Here is a 14,353-nt window from a genome sequence, read left to right on the forward strand (position 1 = left end):
GTTGTAGTAATGGAGTTAGCCTGATGGCCTTAATCTAAGTTGTCTTGTGGTTGTTGTTGTTGTAGTAACGGAGTTAGACTGATGGCCTTAATCTAAGTTGTCATGTGGTTGTTGTTGTAGTAACGGAGTTAGACTGACGGCCTTAATCTAAAGTTGTCTTGTTGTGGTTGTTGTTGTTGTAGTAACGGAGTTAGACTGATGGCCTTAATCTAAGTTGTCTTGTGGTTGTTGTTGTAGTAACGGAGTTAGACTGATGGCCTTAATCTAAGTTGTCTTGTGGTTGTTGTTGTAGTAACGGAGTTAGACTGATGGCCTTAATCTAAGTGGTCTTGTGGTTGTTGTTGTAGTAACGGAGTTAGACTGATGGCCTTAATCTAAGTTGTATTGTGGTTGTTGTTGTTGTAGTAACGGAGTTAGACTGATGGCCTTAATCTAAAGTTGTCTTGTTGTTGTAGTAACGGAGTTAGACTGATGGCCTTAATCTAAAGTTGTCTTGTGGTTGTTATTGTAGTAACGGAGTTAGACTGATGGCCTTAATCTAAGTTGTCTTGTGGTTGTTGTTGTTGTAGTAACGGAGTTAGACTGATGGCCTTAATCTAAGTTGTCTTGTGGTTGTTGTTGTAGTAACGGAGTTAGACTGATGGCCTTAATCTAAGTTGTCTTGTTGTTGTTGTTGTAGTAACGGAGTTAGACTGATGGCCTTAAATTAAGTTGTCTTGTGGTTGTTGTTGTAGTAACGGAGTTAGACTGATGGCCTTAATCTAAGTTGTCTTGTGGTTGTTGTAGTACAGAGTTAGACTGATGGCCTTAATCTAAGTTGTCTTGTGGTTGTTGTTGTTGTAGTAACGGAGTTAGACTGATGGCCTTAATCTAAGTTGTCTTGTTGTAGTAACGGAGTTAGACTGATGGCCTTAATCTAAAGTTGTCTTGTGGTTGTTGTTGTAGTAACGGAGTTAGACTGATGGCCTTAATCTAAGTTGTCTTGTGGTTGTTGTTGTTGTTGTTATTTAGACTTGCATCCCACTGGGATTTTTGCACACAGAGTTGGTGTACGCGGAGCTATTTCAGGAATATCTTGATAATTTTTCCCCCTGTATTTTCTGTTTTGCACAGTCAACACGTAATCGCTTTAAGATGTTTCTCTTGTTCACGTTTTTTAGTTTGTTGCTGTTGCACCCGATTCAAGAGGCGAATGGCTCACAGGGCTAGACCAACATGAATGAAACCATGAACTGTGAACTATTTGAACGGGAGGGGAGACATTGACAACAGGTTACCCTCAATTTGACAGGCGACACGGGGGAGCGAACGGGCGTCCACGTGTTGTGTGGAGCGGGGTTTGTCAGAATTAGGGAAATCGCTTCACAGAGGTCCACGTGGCCTCGTCTATCGCCTCGTTGTCTGTGTCTCTGTGTCTCTCTGTGTGTGTGTGTGTGTATCTGTGGCACTGTGTCTCTCCCCGTGTCTCTCTCTGTGTCACTGTGTCTCTCACTGTGTCTCTCTGTCTCACCGTGTCTCTCTGTGTCTCACTGTGTCTCTCACTGTGTCTCTCTCTGTGTCACTGTGTCTCTCTGTGTCTCACTGTGTCTCTCACTGTGTCTCTCTCTGTCTCACCGTGTCTCTCTCTGTGTCTCACTGTGTCTCTCACTGTGTCTCTCACTGTGTCTCTCTCTGTCTCACCGTGTCTCTCTGTGTCTCACTGTGTCTCTCACTGTGTCTCTCTCTGTGTCACTGTGTCTCTCTGTGTCTCACTGTGTCTCTCACTGTGTCTCTCTCTGTCTCACCGTGTCTCTCTCTGTGTCTCACTGTGTCTCTCACTGTGTCTCTCACTGTGTCTCTCTCTGTCTCACCGTGTCTCTCTGTGTCTCACCGTGTCTCTCTCTGTGTCTCTCTGTCTCACTGTGTCTCTCTGTCTCACCGTGTCTCTCTCTCTGTATATCTGTGGCACTGTGTCTCTCCCCGTGTCTCTCTCTCTGTCTCTCTGTCTCTCACTGTGTCTCTCTCTCTGTGTCTCACTGTGTCTCTCTGTCTCACTGTGTCTCTCTGTCTCACTGTGTCTCTCTGTCTCACTGTGTCTCTCTGTGTGTATCTGTGGTACTGTGTCTCTCCCCGTGTCTCACCGTGTCTCTGTCTCACCGTGTCTCTCTGTGTCACCGTGTCTCTCACTGTGTATCTCTGTCTCACTGTGTCTCTCTGTGTGTATCTGTGGCACTGTCTCTCCCCGTGTCTCTCTCTGTGTCACTGTGTCTCTCACTGTGTCTCTCCCTGTGTCTCTCACTGTGTATCAGTGTCACTGTGTCTCTCACTGTGTCACCGTGTCTCTCTGTCTCACCGTGTCTCTCTGTGTCTCTGTGTCTCTCTGTGTGTGTGTGTGTGTCTGTGGCACTGTGTCTCTCCCTGTGTCTCACCGTGTCTCTCTGTGTCACTGTGTCTCTCTCTGTCTCACCGTGTCTCTCTGTGTCACCGTGTCTCTCTCTGTCTCACCGTGTCTCTCTGTGTCTCTGTGTCTCTCTCTGTCTCACTGTGTCTCTCTGTGTGTATCTGTGGCACTGTCTCTCCCCGTGTCTCTCTCTGTGTCACTGTGTCTCTCACTGTGTGTCTCCCTGTGTCTCTCCCTGTGTCTCACTGTGTCTCTCTGTCTCACTGTGTCTCTCTGTGTGTATCTGTGTCACTGTGTCTCTCTGTCTCACTGTGTCACCGTGTCTCTCTGTGTCACCGTGTCTCTCTGTCTCTCTGTGTCTCTCTGTCTCACCGTGTCTCTCTGTGTGTCTCACCGTGTCTCTCTGTGTCACTGTGTCTCTCTCTGTCTCACCGTGTCTCTCTGTGTCACCGTGTCTCTCTCTGTCTCACCGTGTCTCTCTGTGTCTCTGTGTCTCTCTCTGTCTCACTGTGTCTCTCTGTGTGTATCTGTGGCACTGTCTCTCCCCGTGTCTCTCTCTGTGTCACTGTGTCTCTCACTGTGTGTCTCCCTGTGTCTCTCCCTGTGTCTCACTGTGTCTCTCTGTCTCACTGTGTCTCTCTGTGTGTATCTGTGGCACTGTGTCTCTCTGTGTCTCTCTGTGTCTCTGTCTCACTGTGTCTCTCTGTGTGTATCTGTGGCACTGTGTCTCTCTGTGTCTCTCTGTCTCACTGTGTCTCTCTGTGTGTATCTGTGTCACTGTGTCTCTCACTGTGTCACCGTGTCTCTCTGTCTCACCGTGTCTCTCTGTGTCTCTGTGTCTCTCTCTGTGTGTGTGTGTGTCTGTGGCACTGTGTCTCTCCCTGTGTCTCACCGTGTCTCTCTGTGTCACCGTGTCTCTCACTGTGTCTCACCGTGTCTCTCTGTCTCACTGTGTCTCTCTGTGTCTCACTGTGTCTCTCTCTGTGTATCTGTGGCACTGTGTCTCTCACTGTGTCTCTGTCTCACTGTGTCTCTCTCTCTCTGTGTATCTGTGGCACTGTCTCTCTCTGTCTCACCGTGTCTCTCTCTGTGTATCTGTGGCACTGTGTCTCTCACTGTGTCTCTGTCTCACTGTGTCTCTCTGTGTGTCTCTCTGTATCTGTGTCTCTCTCTGTGTGTGTATCTGTGGCAGTGTCTCTCCCTGTGTCTCACCGTGTCTCTGTCTCACCGTGTCTCTCTGTCTCACTGTGTCTCTCTGTCTCACTGTGTCTCTCTCTGTCTCACCGTGTCTCTGTCTCACTGTGTCTCTCTGTCTCACTGTGTCTCTCTGTCTCACTGTGTCTCTGTCTCACTGTGTCTCTCTGTCTCACTGTGTCTCTCTGTCTCACTGTGTCTCTCTGTCTCACTGTGTCTCTGTCTCACTGTGTCTCTCTGTCTCACTGTGTCTCTCTGTGTCACTGTGTCTCTCTGTCTCACTGTGTCACCGTGTCTCACTGTGTCACCGTGTCTCTCTGTGTCACCGTGTCTCTCTGTCTCTCTGTGTCTCTCTGTGTCACCGTGTCTCTCTGTGTGTCTCACCGTGTCTCTCTCTGTGTCACCGTGTCTCTCTGTCTCACCGTGTCTCTCTGTGTGTCTCACCGTGTCTCTCTGTCTCTCTGTGTCTCTCTGTCTCACCGTGTCTCTCTGTGTCACCGTGTCTCTCTGTGTCACCGTGTCTCTCTGTCTCACTGTGTCTCTCTCTGTCTCACTGTGTCTCTCTCTCTGTGTCACTGTGTCTCTCTCTGTCTCACTGTGTCTCTCTCTGTGTCACCGTGTCTCTCTGTCTCACTGTGTGTATGTCTGTGGCACGGTGTCTCTCACTGTGTCTCTCCCTGTGTCTCTCTGTGTGTATCTGTGGCACGGTGTCTCTCACTGTGTCTCTGTCTCACTGTGTCTCTCTGTGTGTATCTGTGGCACGGTGTCTCTCACTGTGTCTCTGTCTCACTGTGTCTCTCTGTGTGTATCTGTGGCACGGTGTGTCTCACTGTGTCTCTGTCTCACTGTGTCTCTCTGTGTGTATCTGTGGCACTGTCTCTCCCCGTGTCTCTCTCTGTGTCACTGTGTCTCTCACTGTGTCTCTCACTGTGTCTCTGTGTCTCTCTGTGTCTCACTGTGTCTCTCTCTGTGTATCTGTGGCACTGTGTCTCTCACTGTGTCTCTGTGTCTCTCTGTCTCACTGTGTCTCTCTGTCTCACCGTGTCTCTCTGTGTCACTGTGTCTCTCTGTCTCACTGTGTCTCTCACTGTGTATCTGTGTCTCTCTGTCTCTCACTGTGTCTCTCACTGTATATCTGTGGCACTGTGTCTCTCACTGTGTCTCTGTGTCTCTCTGTCTCACTGTGTCTCTCTGTGTGTCTCTGTGTGTCTCACTGTGTGTCTCTGTGTGTCTCACTGTGTGTCTCTCACTGTGTGTCTCTGTGTGTCTCACTGTGTGTCTCTGTGTGTCTCACTGTGTGTCTCTCACTGTGTGTTTCTGTGTCTCTCTCACTGTGTGTCTCTCTGTCTCACTGTGTGTCTCACTGTGTGTCTCACTGTGTGTCTCACTGTGTGTCTCACTGTGTCTCACTGTGTGTCTCTGTGTCTCACTGTGTGTCTCACTGTGTGTGTCTCTGTGTCTCTCTCTGTGTGTCTCTGTGTGTGTCTCTGTGTGTCTCGCCCCGTGTGTCTGCCAGGCTCCGTGTGTCTCTCTGTCTCTCTGTGTCTCACTGTGTGTCTCACTGTGTGTCTCACTGTGTGTGTCTCTGTGTCTCTCTCTGTGTGTCTCTGTGTGTGTCTCTGTGTGTCTCGCCCCGTGTGTCTGCCAGGCTCCGTGTGTCTCTCTGTCTCTCTGTGTCTCACTGTGTGTCTCACTGTGTGTCTCACTGTGTGTCTCACTGTGTGTCTCACTGTGTGTGTCTCTGTGTCTCTCTCTGTGTGTCTCTGTGTGTGTCTCTGTGTGTCTCGCCCCGTGTGTCTGCCAGGCTCCGTGTGTCTCTCTGTCTCTCTGTGTCTCACTGTGTGTCTCACTGTGTGTCTCACTGTGTGTCTCACTGTGTGTGTCTCTGTGTCTCTCTCTGTGTGTCTCTGTGTGTGTCTCTGTGTGTCTCGCCCCGTGTGTCTGCCAGGCTCCGTGTGTCTCTCTGTCTCTCTGTGTCTCACTGTGTGTCTCACTGTGTGTCTCACTGTGTGTCTCTGTGTGTCTCTGTGTCTCGCCCCGTGTGTCTGCCAGGCTCCGTGTGTCTCTCTGTGTGTGTCTCTGTGTCTCTCACTGTGTGTCTCACTGTGTCTCTCTCACTGTGTGTCTCTCTGTGTGTGTCACTGTGTGTGTCTCTCTGTGTGTGTCTCTGTGTCTCTCTGTGTCTCTCTCACTGTGTGTCTCTCACTGTGTGTCTCTCACTGTGTGTCTCACTGTGTGTCTCTGTGTCTCGCCCCGTGTCTCCGCCAGGCTCCGTGTGTCTCTCTGTGTGTGTCTCTGTGTCTCTGTGTGTGTCTCACTGTGTGTGTCTCACTGTGTGTGTCTCTGTGTCTCTCACTGTGTCTCACTCTGTGTCTCTCTCTGTGTCTCTCTGTGTGTGTCTCTGTGTGTGTCTCTGTGTGTGTCTCACTGTGTGTGTCTCACTGTGTGTCTCTGTGTCTCTGTGTGTGTCTCACTGTGTGTGTCTCACTGTGTGTGTCTCTGTGTGTCTCACTGTGTCTCTCTCACTGTGTGTGTCTCTGTGTCTCTCACTGTGTCTCTCTCACTGTGTGTCTCACTGTGTGTCTCACTGTGTGTCTCTCACTGTGTGTCTCACTGTGTCTCTCTCACTGTGTGTCTCACTGTGTGTCTCACTGTGTCTCTCTCACTGTGTGTCTCTCTGTGTGTGTCTCTGTGTCTCTCACTGTGTCTCTCACTGTGTGTCTCACTGTGTGTCTCACTGTGTCTCTCTCACTGTGTGTCTCTCACTGTGTGTCTCTCTGTGTCTCTCTGTGTCTCACTGTGTGTCTCTCTGTGTGTGTCTCTGTGTCTCTGTGTGTGTCTCACTGTGTGTCTCTGTGTGTCTCTGTGTGTCTCTGTGTGTCTCACTGTGTGTGTCTCTTTGTGTCTCTCTCACTGTGTGTCTCTCTGTGTCTCTCTGTGTGTCTCACTGTGTGTCTCTGTGTCTCTCACTGTGTGTCTCTGTGTCTCTCTCACTGTGTGTCTCACTGTGTGTCTCACTGTGTGTCTCACTGTGTGTCTCACTGTGTGTCTCTCTGTGTGTGTCTCTGTGTCTCTGTGTGTGTCTCACTGTGTGTGTCTCACTGTGTGTGTCTCTGTGTGTCTCACTGTGTCTCTCTCACTGTGTGTGTCTCTGTGTCTCTCACTGTGTCTCTCTCACTGTGTGTCTCTCACTGTGTGTCTCACTGTGTCTCTCTCTCTGTGTGTGTCTCTGTGTCTCTCACTGTGTGTCTCACTGTGTCTCTCTCACTGTGTGTGTCTCTGTGTGTCTCACTGTGTCTCTCTCACTGTGTGTCTCACTGTGTGTCTCTGTGTCTCTCACTGTGTCTCTCACTGTGTCTCTCTCACTGTGTGTCTCTCTGTATGTGTCCGCCAGGCTCCGTGTGTCTCTCTGTGTGTGTCTCTGTGTCTCTCACTGTGTGTCTCACTGTGTCTCTCTCACTGTGTGTGTCTCTGTGTGTCTCACTGTGTGTCTCTCACTGTGTGTCTCACTGTGTGTCTCACTGTGTCTCTCTCACTGTGTGTCTCACTGTGTGTCTCACTGTGTGTCTCTCACTGTGTGTCTCACTGTGTCTCTCTCACTGTGTGTCTCACTGTGTGTCTCACTGTGTCTCTCTCACTGTGTGTCTCTCTGTGTGTGTCTCTGTGTCTCTCACTGTGTGTCTCACTGTGTGTCTCACTGTGTCTCTCTCACTGTGTGTCTCTCACTGTGTGTCTCTCTGTGTCTCTCTGTGTCTCACTGTGTGTCTCTCTGTGTGTGTCTCTGTGTCTCTGTGTGTGTCTCACTGTGTGTCTCTCACTGTGTGTGTCTCTGTGTCTCTCACTGTGTCTCTCTCACTGTGTGTCTCTCTGTGTGTCTCCAACAGGCTCCGTGTGTCTCTCTGTGTGTGTCTCTGTGTCTCTCACTGTGTCTCTCTCACTGTGTGTCTCTCTGTGTGTGTCTGCCAGGCTCCGTGTGTCTCTCTGTGTGTGTCTCTGTCTCTCACTGTGTCTCTCACTGTGTGTCTCACTGTGTCTCTCTGTGTGTCTCTGTGTCTCTCACTGTGTGTCTCACTGTGTGTCTCACTGTGTGTCTCACTGTGTGTCTCACTGTGTGTCTCTCTGTGTCCCACTGTGTGTGTCTCACTGTGTGTCTCTCACTGTGTCTCTCACTGTGTCTCACTGTGTGTCTCACTGTGTCTCTCTGTGTCTCGCCCCACGTGTCTCCAACAGGCTCCGTGTGTCTCTGGAGACGCCTGTGATAAGAGGTCGGAGAGACTCAAGAAGCTGAGAGAGCTGCACCTCAGACGGGTGAGTGAGTGAGTGTGAGAGTGTCTGTGAGTGAGTAGGTGAGTGAGTGAGTGAGTAGGTGAGTGAGTGAGTGGGTGAGTGTGTGAGTGAGTAGGTGAGTGAGTGAGTGAGTAGGTGAGTGAGTGAGTGGGTGAGTGTGTGAGTGAGTGGGTGAGTGAGTGAGTGAGTAGGTGAGTGAGTGAGTGAGTAGGTGAGTGAGTGAGTGGGTGAGTGAGTGAGTGTGAGAGTGTCTGTGAGTGAGTAGGTGAGTGAGTGAGTGAGTAGGTGAGTGAGTGAGTGGGTGAGTGTGTGAGTGAGTAGGTGAGTGAGTGAGTGAGTAGGTGAGTGAGTGAGTGGGTGAGTGTGTGAGTGAGTGGGTGAGTGAGTGAGTGAGTAGGTGAGTGAGTGAGTGAGTAGGTGAGTGAGTGAGTGGGTGAGTGAGTGAGTGTGAGAGTGTCTGTGAGTGAGTAGGTGAGTGAGTGAGTGAGTAGGTGAGTGAGTGAGTGGGTGAGTGTGTGAGTGAGTAGGTGAGTGAGTGAGTGAGTAGGTGAGTGAGTGAGTGGGTGAGTGTGTGAGTGAGTGGGTGAGTGAGTGAGTGAGTAGGTGAGTGAGTGAGTGAGTAGGTGAGTGAGTGAGTGGGTGAGTGAGTGAGTGTGAGAGTGTCTGTGAGTGAGTAGGTGAGTGAGTGAGTGAGTAGGTGAGTGAGTGAGTGGGTGAGTGTGTGAGTGAGTAGGTGAGTGAGTGAGTGAGTAGGTGAGTGAGTGAGTGGGTGAGTGTGTGAGTGAGTGGGTGAGTGAGTGAGTGAGTAGGTGAGTGAGTGAGTGAGTAGGTGAGTGAGTGAGTGGGTGAGTGAGTGAGTGTGAGAGTGTCTGTGAGTGAGTAGGTGAGTGAGTGAGTGAGTAGGTGAGTGAGTGAGTGAGTGGGTGAGTGTGTGAGTGAGTAGGTGAGTGAGTGAGTGAGTAGGTGAGTGAGTGAGTGAGTAGGTGAGTGAGTGAGTGGGTGAGTGAGTGAGTTAGTGGGTGAGTGATTGAGTGTGTGTGTGAGAGAGAGTGAGTGAGTGTGTGTGAGTGTGTGAGAGTGTGTGTGTGAGTGAGTGAGTGTGAGAGTGAGTGTGTATGTGTGAGAGTGTGAGAGAGTGTGTGAGTGAGTGTGTGAGAGTGAGAGAGAGACTCAAGAAGCTGAGAGAGCTGCACCTCAGACGGGTGAGTGAGAGAGTGTGAGTGAGTGAGAGAGATAGTGAGTGATAGTGTGTGTGAGTGTGTGATAGTGTGTGTGAGTGTGTGAGTGAGTGAGAGTGAGTGTGAGAGTGTGTGTGTGTGTGTGAGTGTGTGATAGTGAGAGAGAGAGTGTGAGTGAGTGAGAGTGAGTGTGTGTGTGTGAGTGTGTGTGTGTGAGTGAGTGAGTGAGAGAGTGAGTGAGTGAGTGTGTGTGAGTGTGTGAGTCTGAGAGTGAGTGTGTGTGTGAGTTTGAGTGAGTGTGTGAGAGTGTGTGAGTGAGAGTGAGTGAGTGAGAGAGTGTGAGTGAGAGAGTGTGATAGTGTGTGAGAGTTAGTGAGTGAGAGAGTGTGAGTGAGAGAGTGTGAGTGTGTGAGAGTTAGTGAGAGTGAGTGAGTGTGTGTGAGTGAGTGAGTGAGAGAGTGAGTGAGTGATAGTGAGAGATTGTGTGTGTGTGAGTGTGTGAGAGTGAGTGTGTATGTGTGAGAGTGTGAGAGAGTGTGAGTGTGAGTGAGTGAGTGTGTGAGTGAGAGAGAGAGACTCAAGAAGCTGAGAGAGCTGCACCTCAGACGGGTGAGTGAGAGAGTGAGAGAGAGAGAGAGTGTGTGAGAGAGATAGTGAGTGAGAGTGTGTGTGAGTGTGTGAGTGAGTGGGTGAGTGGGTGGGTGAGTGGGTGGGTGAGTGGGTGAGTGGGTGGGTGGGTGTGTGAGTGAGTGTGTGTGTGTGAGTGTGTGAGTGAGTGAGAGTGAGAGAGTGAGAGTGTGAGTGTGTGTGTGTGAGTGAGTGAGAGTGTGAGTGTGTGAGAGTGAGTGTGTGAGTGAGTGAGTGTGTATGTGTGAGAGTGTGAGAGTGTGTGTGAGAGTGTGTGTGAGAGTGTGTGTGAGTGAGTGAGTGTGTGAGAGTGAGTGAGTGTGTGTGAGTGTGTGAGTGTGTGTGTGAGTGTGTGAGTGTGTGTGAGAGTGTGTGTGAGAGAGAGTAAGAGAGATTAAGAGAGTGTGAGAGTGAGTGAGTGAGAGAGTGTGAGTGAGAGAGTGTGTGTGAGAGTTAGTGAGAGTGAGTGAGTGTGTGTGAGTGAGTGAGTGAGAGAGTGAGTGTGTGTGTGATAGTGAGTGATAGTGTGAGAGTGAGTGTGAGAGAGAGTAAGAGAGAGTAAGAGAGTGTGAGAGTGAGTGAGTGAGTGTGTGTGAGAGTGTGTGAGTGAGAGAGAGACTCAAGAAGCTGAGAGAGCTGCACCTCAGACGGGTGAGTGAGAGAGTGTCTGTGAGTGAGTAGGTGAGTGAGAGTGTGTGTGTGAGAGAGTGTGAGTGAGAGAGTGAGAGAGTGTGAGTGAGAGAGTGTGTGTGAGTGAGTGAGAGTGAGAGAGTGTGAGAGTGTGTGTGAGAGTGAGTGTGAGAGTGTGTGTGAGAGTGTGTGTGTGAGTGTGTGTGAGAGTGTGTGTGAGTGTGTGAGAGTGAGAGAGAGAGACTCAAGAAGCTGAGAGAGCTGCACCTCAGACGAGTGAGTGAGTGAGAGAGTGTGAGAGAGATAGTGAGAGTGTGATAGTGTGTGTGAGAGTGAGTGATAGTGTGTGAGTGTGTGTGAGTGAGAGAGTGAGAGATAGTGAGAGTGAGTGTGTGTGTGTGTGAGTGAGTGAGTGTGTGAGTGTGTGTGTGTGAGTGTGTGTGAGAGTGTGTGAGTGAGTGTGTGATAGTGAGAGAGTGTGAGTGAGTGAGAGTGTGTGAGAGTGTGTGAGTGAGTGTGTGATAGTGAGAGAGTGTGAGTGAGTGAGAGTGTGTGAGAGAGTGTGAGTGAGAGAGTGTGTGTGAGAGAGTGTGAGAGTGTGTGAGAGTGTGTGTGAGAGTGAGTGAGTGTGTGAGAGTGTGTGTGATAGTGTGTGTGTGAGTGAGTGTGTGTGTGTGAGAGAGTGAGTGAGAGTGAGAGAGAGACTCAAGAAGCTGAGAGAGCTGCACCTCAGACGGGTGAGTGAGAGAGTGTGAGTGAGTAGGTGAGTGAGAGTGAGTGTGTGAGAGAGTGTGAGTGAGAGAGTGTGTGTGAGTGAGTGAGAGTGAGAGAGTGTGAGAGTGTGTGTGAGAGTGAGTGTGAGAGTGTGTGTGAGAGTGAGTGTGAGAGTGTGTGTGAGAGTGAGTGAGTGTGTGTGTGAGTGTGTGTGAGAGTGTGTGTGATAGTGTGTGTGTGTGTGAGAGAGTGAGAGAGAGAGACTCAAGAAGCTGAGAGAGCTGCACCTCAGACGAGTGAGTGAGTGAGAGAGAGAGTGTGAGAGAGATAGTGAGAGTGTGATAGTGTGTGTGATAGTGTGTGTGAGAGTGAGAGATAGTGTGTGAGTGTGTGTGAGTGAGAGAGTGAGAGATAGTGAGAGTGAGAGTGTGTGTGTGTGAGTGAGTGAGTGTGTGAGTGAGTGTGTGAGTGTGTGAGTGTGTGTGTGTGTGTGTGTGAGTGTGTGTGAGAGTGTGTGAGTGAGTGTGTGATAGTGAGAGAGTGTGAGTGAGTGAGAGTGTGTGAGAGAGTGTGAGTGAGAGAGTGTGTGTGAGAGAGTGTGAGAGTGTGTGTGTGAGTGAGTGTGTGAGTGTGTGAGAGTTAGTGAGAGTGAGTGTGTGAGTGAGAGAGAGTGTGAGTGAGTGAGAGTGTGATAGTGTGTGTGAGAGTGTGTGAGTGAGTGTGTGATAGTGAGAGAGTGTGAGTGAGTGAGAGTGTGTGAGAGAGTGTGAGTGAGAGAGTGTGTGTGAGAGAGTGTGAGAGTGTGTGAGAGTGTGTGTGAGAGTGAGTGAGTGTGTGAGAGTGTGTGTGATAGTGTGTGTGTGAGTGAGTGAGTGTGAGAGAGAGACTCAAGAAGCTGAGAGAGCTGCACCTCAGACGGGTGAGAGAGAGAGTGAGAGAGAGTGTGAGTGAGTGTGAGTGTGTGTGTGAGTGAGTAGGTGAGTGAGTGAGTAGGTGAGTGAGTGAGTGGGTGAGTGAGTGAGTAGGTGAGTGAGTGGGTGAGTGAGTGAGTTAGTGGGTGAGTGATTGAGTGTGTGAGTGAGAGTGAGTGAGAGAGTGTGTGTGAGTGTGTGAGAGTGTGTGTGTGTGTGAGAGTGTGTGAGTGAGTGAGAGAGAGACTCAAGAAGCTGAGAGAGCTGCACCTCAGACGGGTGAGTGAGAGAGAGTGTGAGTGAGAGAGATAGTGAGTGTGTGAGAGTGTGAGAGTGAGTGAGTGTGTGAGTGAGTGAGTGTGTATGTGTGAGAGTGTGTGAGAGTGTGAGAGTGAGTGAGTGTGTGTATGTGTGAGTGTGTGTTAGTGTGTGTGAGTGTGTGTGAGTGTGTGTGAGTGTGTGTGAGTGTGTGATAGTGAGAGAGAGAGTGTGAGAGTGTGTGAGTGAGAGTGTGAGAGTGAGTGTGAGTGAGTGTGTGTGAGTGAGAGAGTGAGAGATAGTGAGTGTGTGTGTGTATGTGTGTGAGTGAGTGTGTGAGAGTGTGTGAGAGTGTGAGAGTGTGAGAGTGTGAGAGTGTGTGAGTGTGTGAGTGTGAGTGTGTGAGTGAGTGTGTGAGTGTGTGAGTGTATGTGAGTGTGTGTAAGTGTGAGAGAGTGTGAGTGTGTGTCTGAGTGTGAGAGTGTGTGTGTGAGTGTGTGAGTGAGTGAGAGTGTGAGAGAGAGTGAGAGTGAGTGTATGAGTGTGTGTGTGTGTGTGAGTGTGTGTGAGTGTGTGTGTGAGTGTGAGTGAGGGATAGTGTGAGTGAGTGAGTGTGAGTGCGATAGTGTGAGTGAGAGAGAGAGAGTGTGAGTGAGTGAGTGTGAGTGAGTGAGTGTGAGTGAGAGAGAGAGAGTGTGAGTGAGAGTGTGTGTGAGTGAGATAGTGAGAGTGTGTGTGAGAGTCTGAGAGAGTGTGAGAGTGTGAGAGAGTGTGAGATAGTGAGTGAGTGTGAGAGTGTCTGTGAGTGAGTGTGAGAGTGTGTGTGAGTGTGAGAGTGTGAGTGAGTGAGTGTGTGAGTCTGAGAGTGAGTGTGTGTGTGTGAGAGTGTGTGTGAGAGAGTGTGAGAGAGTGTGAGAGAGTGTGAGAGAGTGTGTGAGTGTGTGATAGTGAGAGAGAGAGAGTGTGTGAGTGTGTGAGTGTGTGAGTGAGTGTGTGTGTGAGTGAGTGTGTGAGTGTGTGAGTGTGTGTGAGTGTGTGTGTGAGTGTGTGTGTGAGAGTGTGAGAGTGTGTGTGAGAGTGTGTGAGAGTGTGTGTGAGTGTGTGTGAGTGTGTGATAGTGAGAGAGAGAGTGTGAGTGAGTGAGAGTGAGTGTGTGTGTGTGAGTGTGTGTGTGAGTGTGTGATAGTGAGAGAGAGAGTGTGAGTGAGTGAGAGTGAGTGTGAGAGTGTGTGTGTGAGTGAGTGAGAGAGTGAGTGAGTGTGTGATAGAGATTGTGTGTGTGAGTGTGTGAGAGTGTGAGTGTGTGATAGTGAGAGAGAGAGTGTGAGTGAGTGAGAGTGAGTGTGAGAGTGTGTGAGTGTGAGTGTGTGAGATAGTGATAGTGAGAGATTGTGTGTGTGTGTGAGAGTGTGAGTGTGTGTGAGAGAGAGTAAGAGAGAGTAAGAGAGTGTGAGAGTGAGTGTGTGTGTGTGAGTGAGTGTGAGAGTGTGAGTGTGTGTGTATGTGTGAGTGTGTGTGTGTGAGTGAGAGTGTGTGTGTGTGTGAGTGTGTGAGTGTGTGTGTGAGTGAGATAGTGAGTGTGAGAGTGAGTGAGTGAGTGAGAGAGAGACTCAAGAAGCTGAGAGAGCTGCACCTCAGACGGATGAGTGAGAGAGAGTGTGAGAGTGTGAGAGATATAGTGTGTGTGAGTGTGTGAGTGTGTGTGAGAGTGTGTGAGTGAGTGTGTGAGAGTGTGTGAGAGTGTGTGAGAGTGTGAGTGAGTGTGTGAGTGTGAGAGAGAGACTCAAGAAGCTGAGAGAGCTGCACCTCAGACGGGTGAGTGAGAGAGAGTGTGAGTGAGAGAGATAGTGAGAGTGTGAGAGTGTGAGAGTGAGTGAGTGTGTGAGTGAGTGAGTGTGTATGTGTGAGAGTGTGTGAGAGTGTGAGAGTGAGTGAGTGTGTGTATGTGTGAGTGTGTGTTAGTGTGTGTGAGTGTGTGTGAGTGTGTGTGAGTGTGTGTGAGTGTGTGTGAGTGTGTGATAGTGAGAGAGAGAGTGTGAGAGTGTGTGAGTGAGAGTGTGAGAGTGAGTGTGAGTGAGTAGGTGAGTGAGAGAGTGAGAGATAGTGAGTGTGTGTGTGTATGTGTGTGAGTGAGTGTGTGAGAGTGTGTGAGAGTGTGAGAGTGTGAGAGTGTG

The 14,353-nt window shown here is 49.8% G+C and overlaps 1 protein-coding gene across 1 annotated transcript in view; it reads left to right on the top strand.

Annotated features, from left to right (window-relative positions):
• The window catches only part of LOC116937388 (pre-mRNA-splicing factor syf2), a 56,896-nt gene that overhangs the window by 3,810 nt on the left and 38,733 nt on the right, over nt 1-14,353 (top strand). Inside the window, exon 2 of the mRNA XM_076058419.1 lies at nt 7,805-7,882. Coding sequence (XP_075914534.1) covers nt 7,805-7,882 — 78 coding nt within the window. The remainder of the gene's footprint in view (nt 1-7,804; nt 7,883-14,353) is intronic.

Source organism: Petromyzon marinus (assembly GCF_048934315.1).
Source record: "Petromyzon marinus isolate PM22_M1 ecotype Great Lakes invasive population chromosome 73 unlocalized genomic scaffold, UKy_Petmar_22M1.pri1.0 chr73_unloc.4, whole genome shotgun sequence".
In the NCBI taxonomy this organism is placed as follows: Eukaryota; Metazoa; Chordata; class Hyperoartia; order Petromyzontiformes; family Petromyzontidae; genus Petromyzon; species Petromyzon marinus.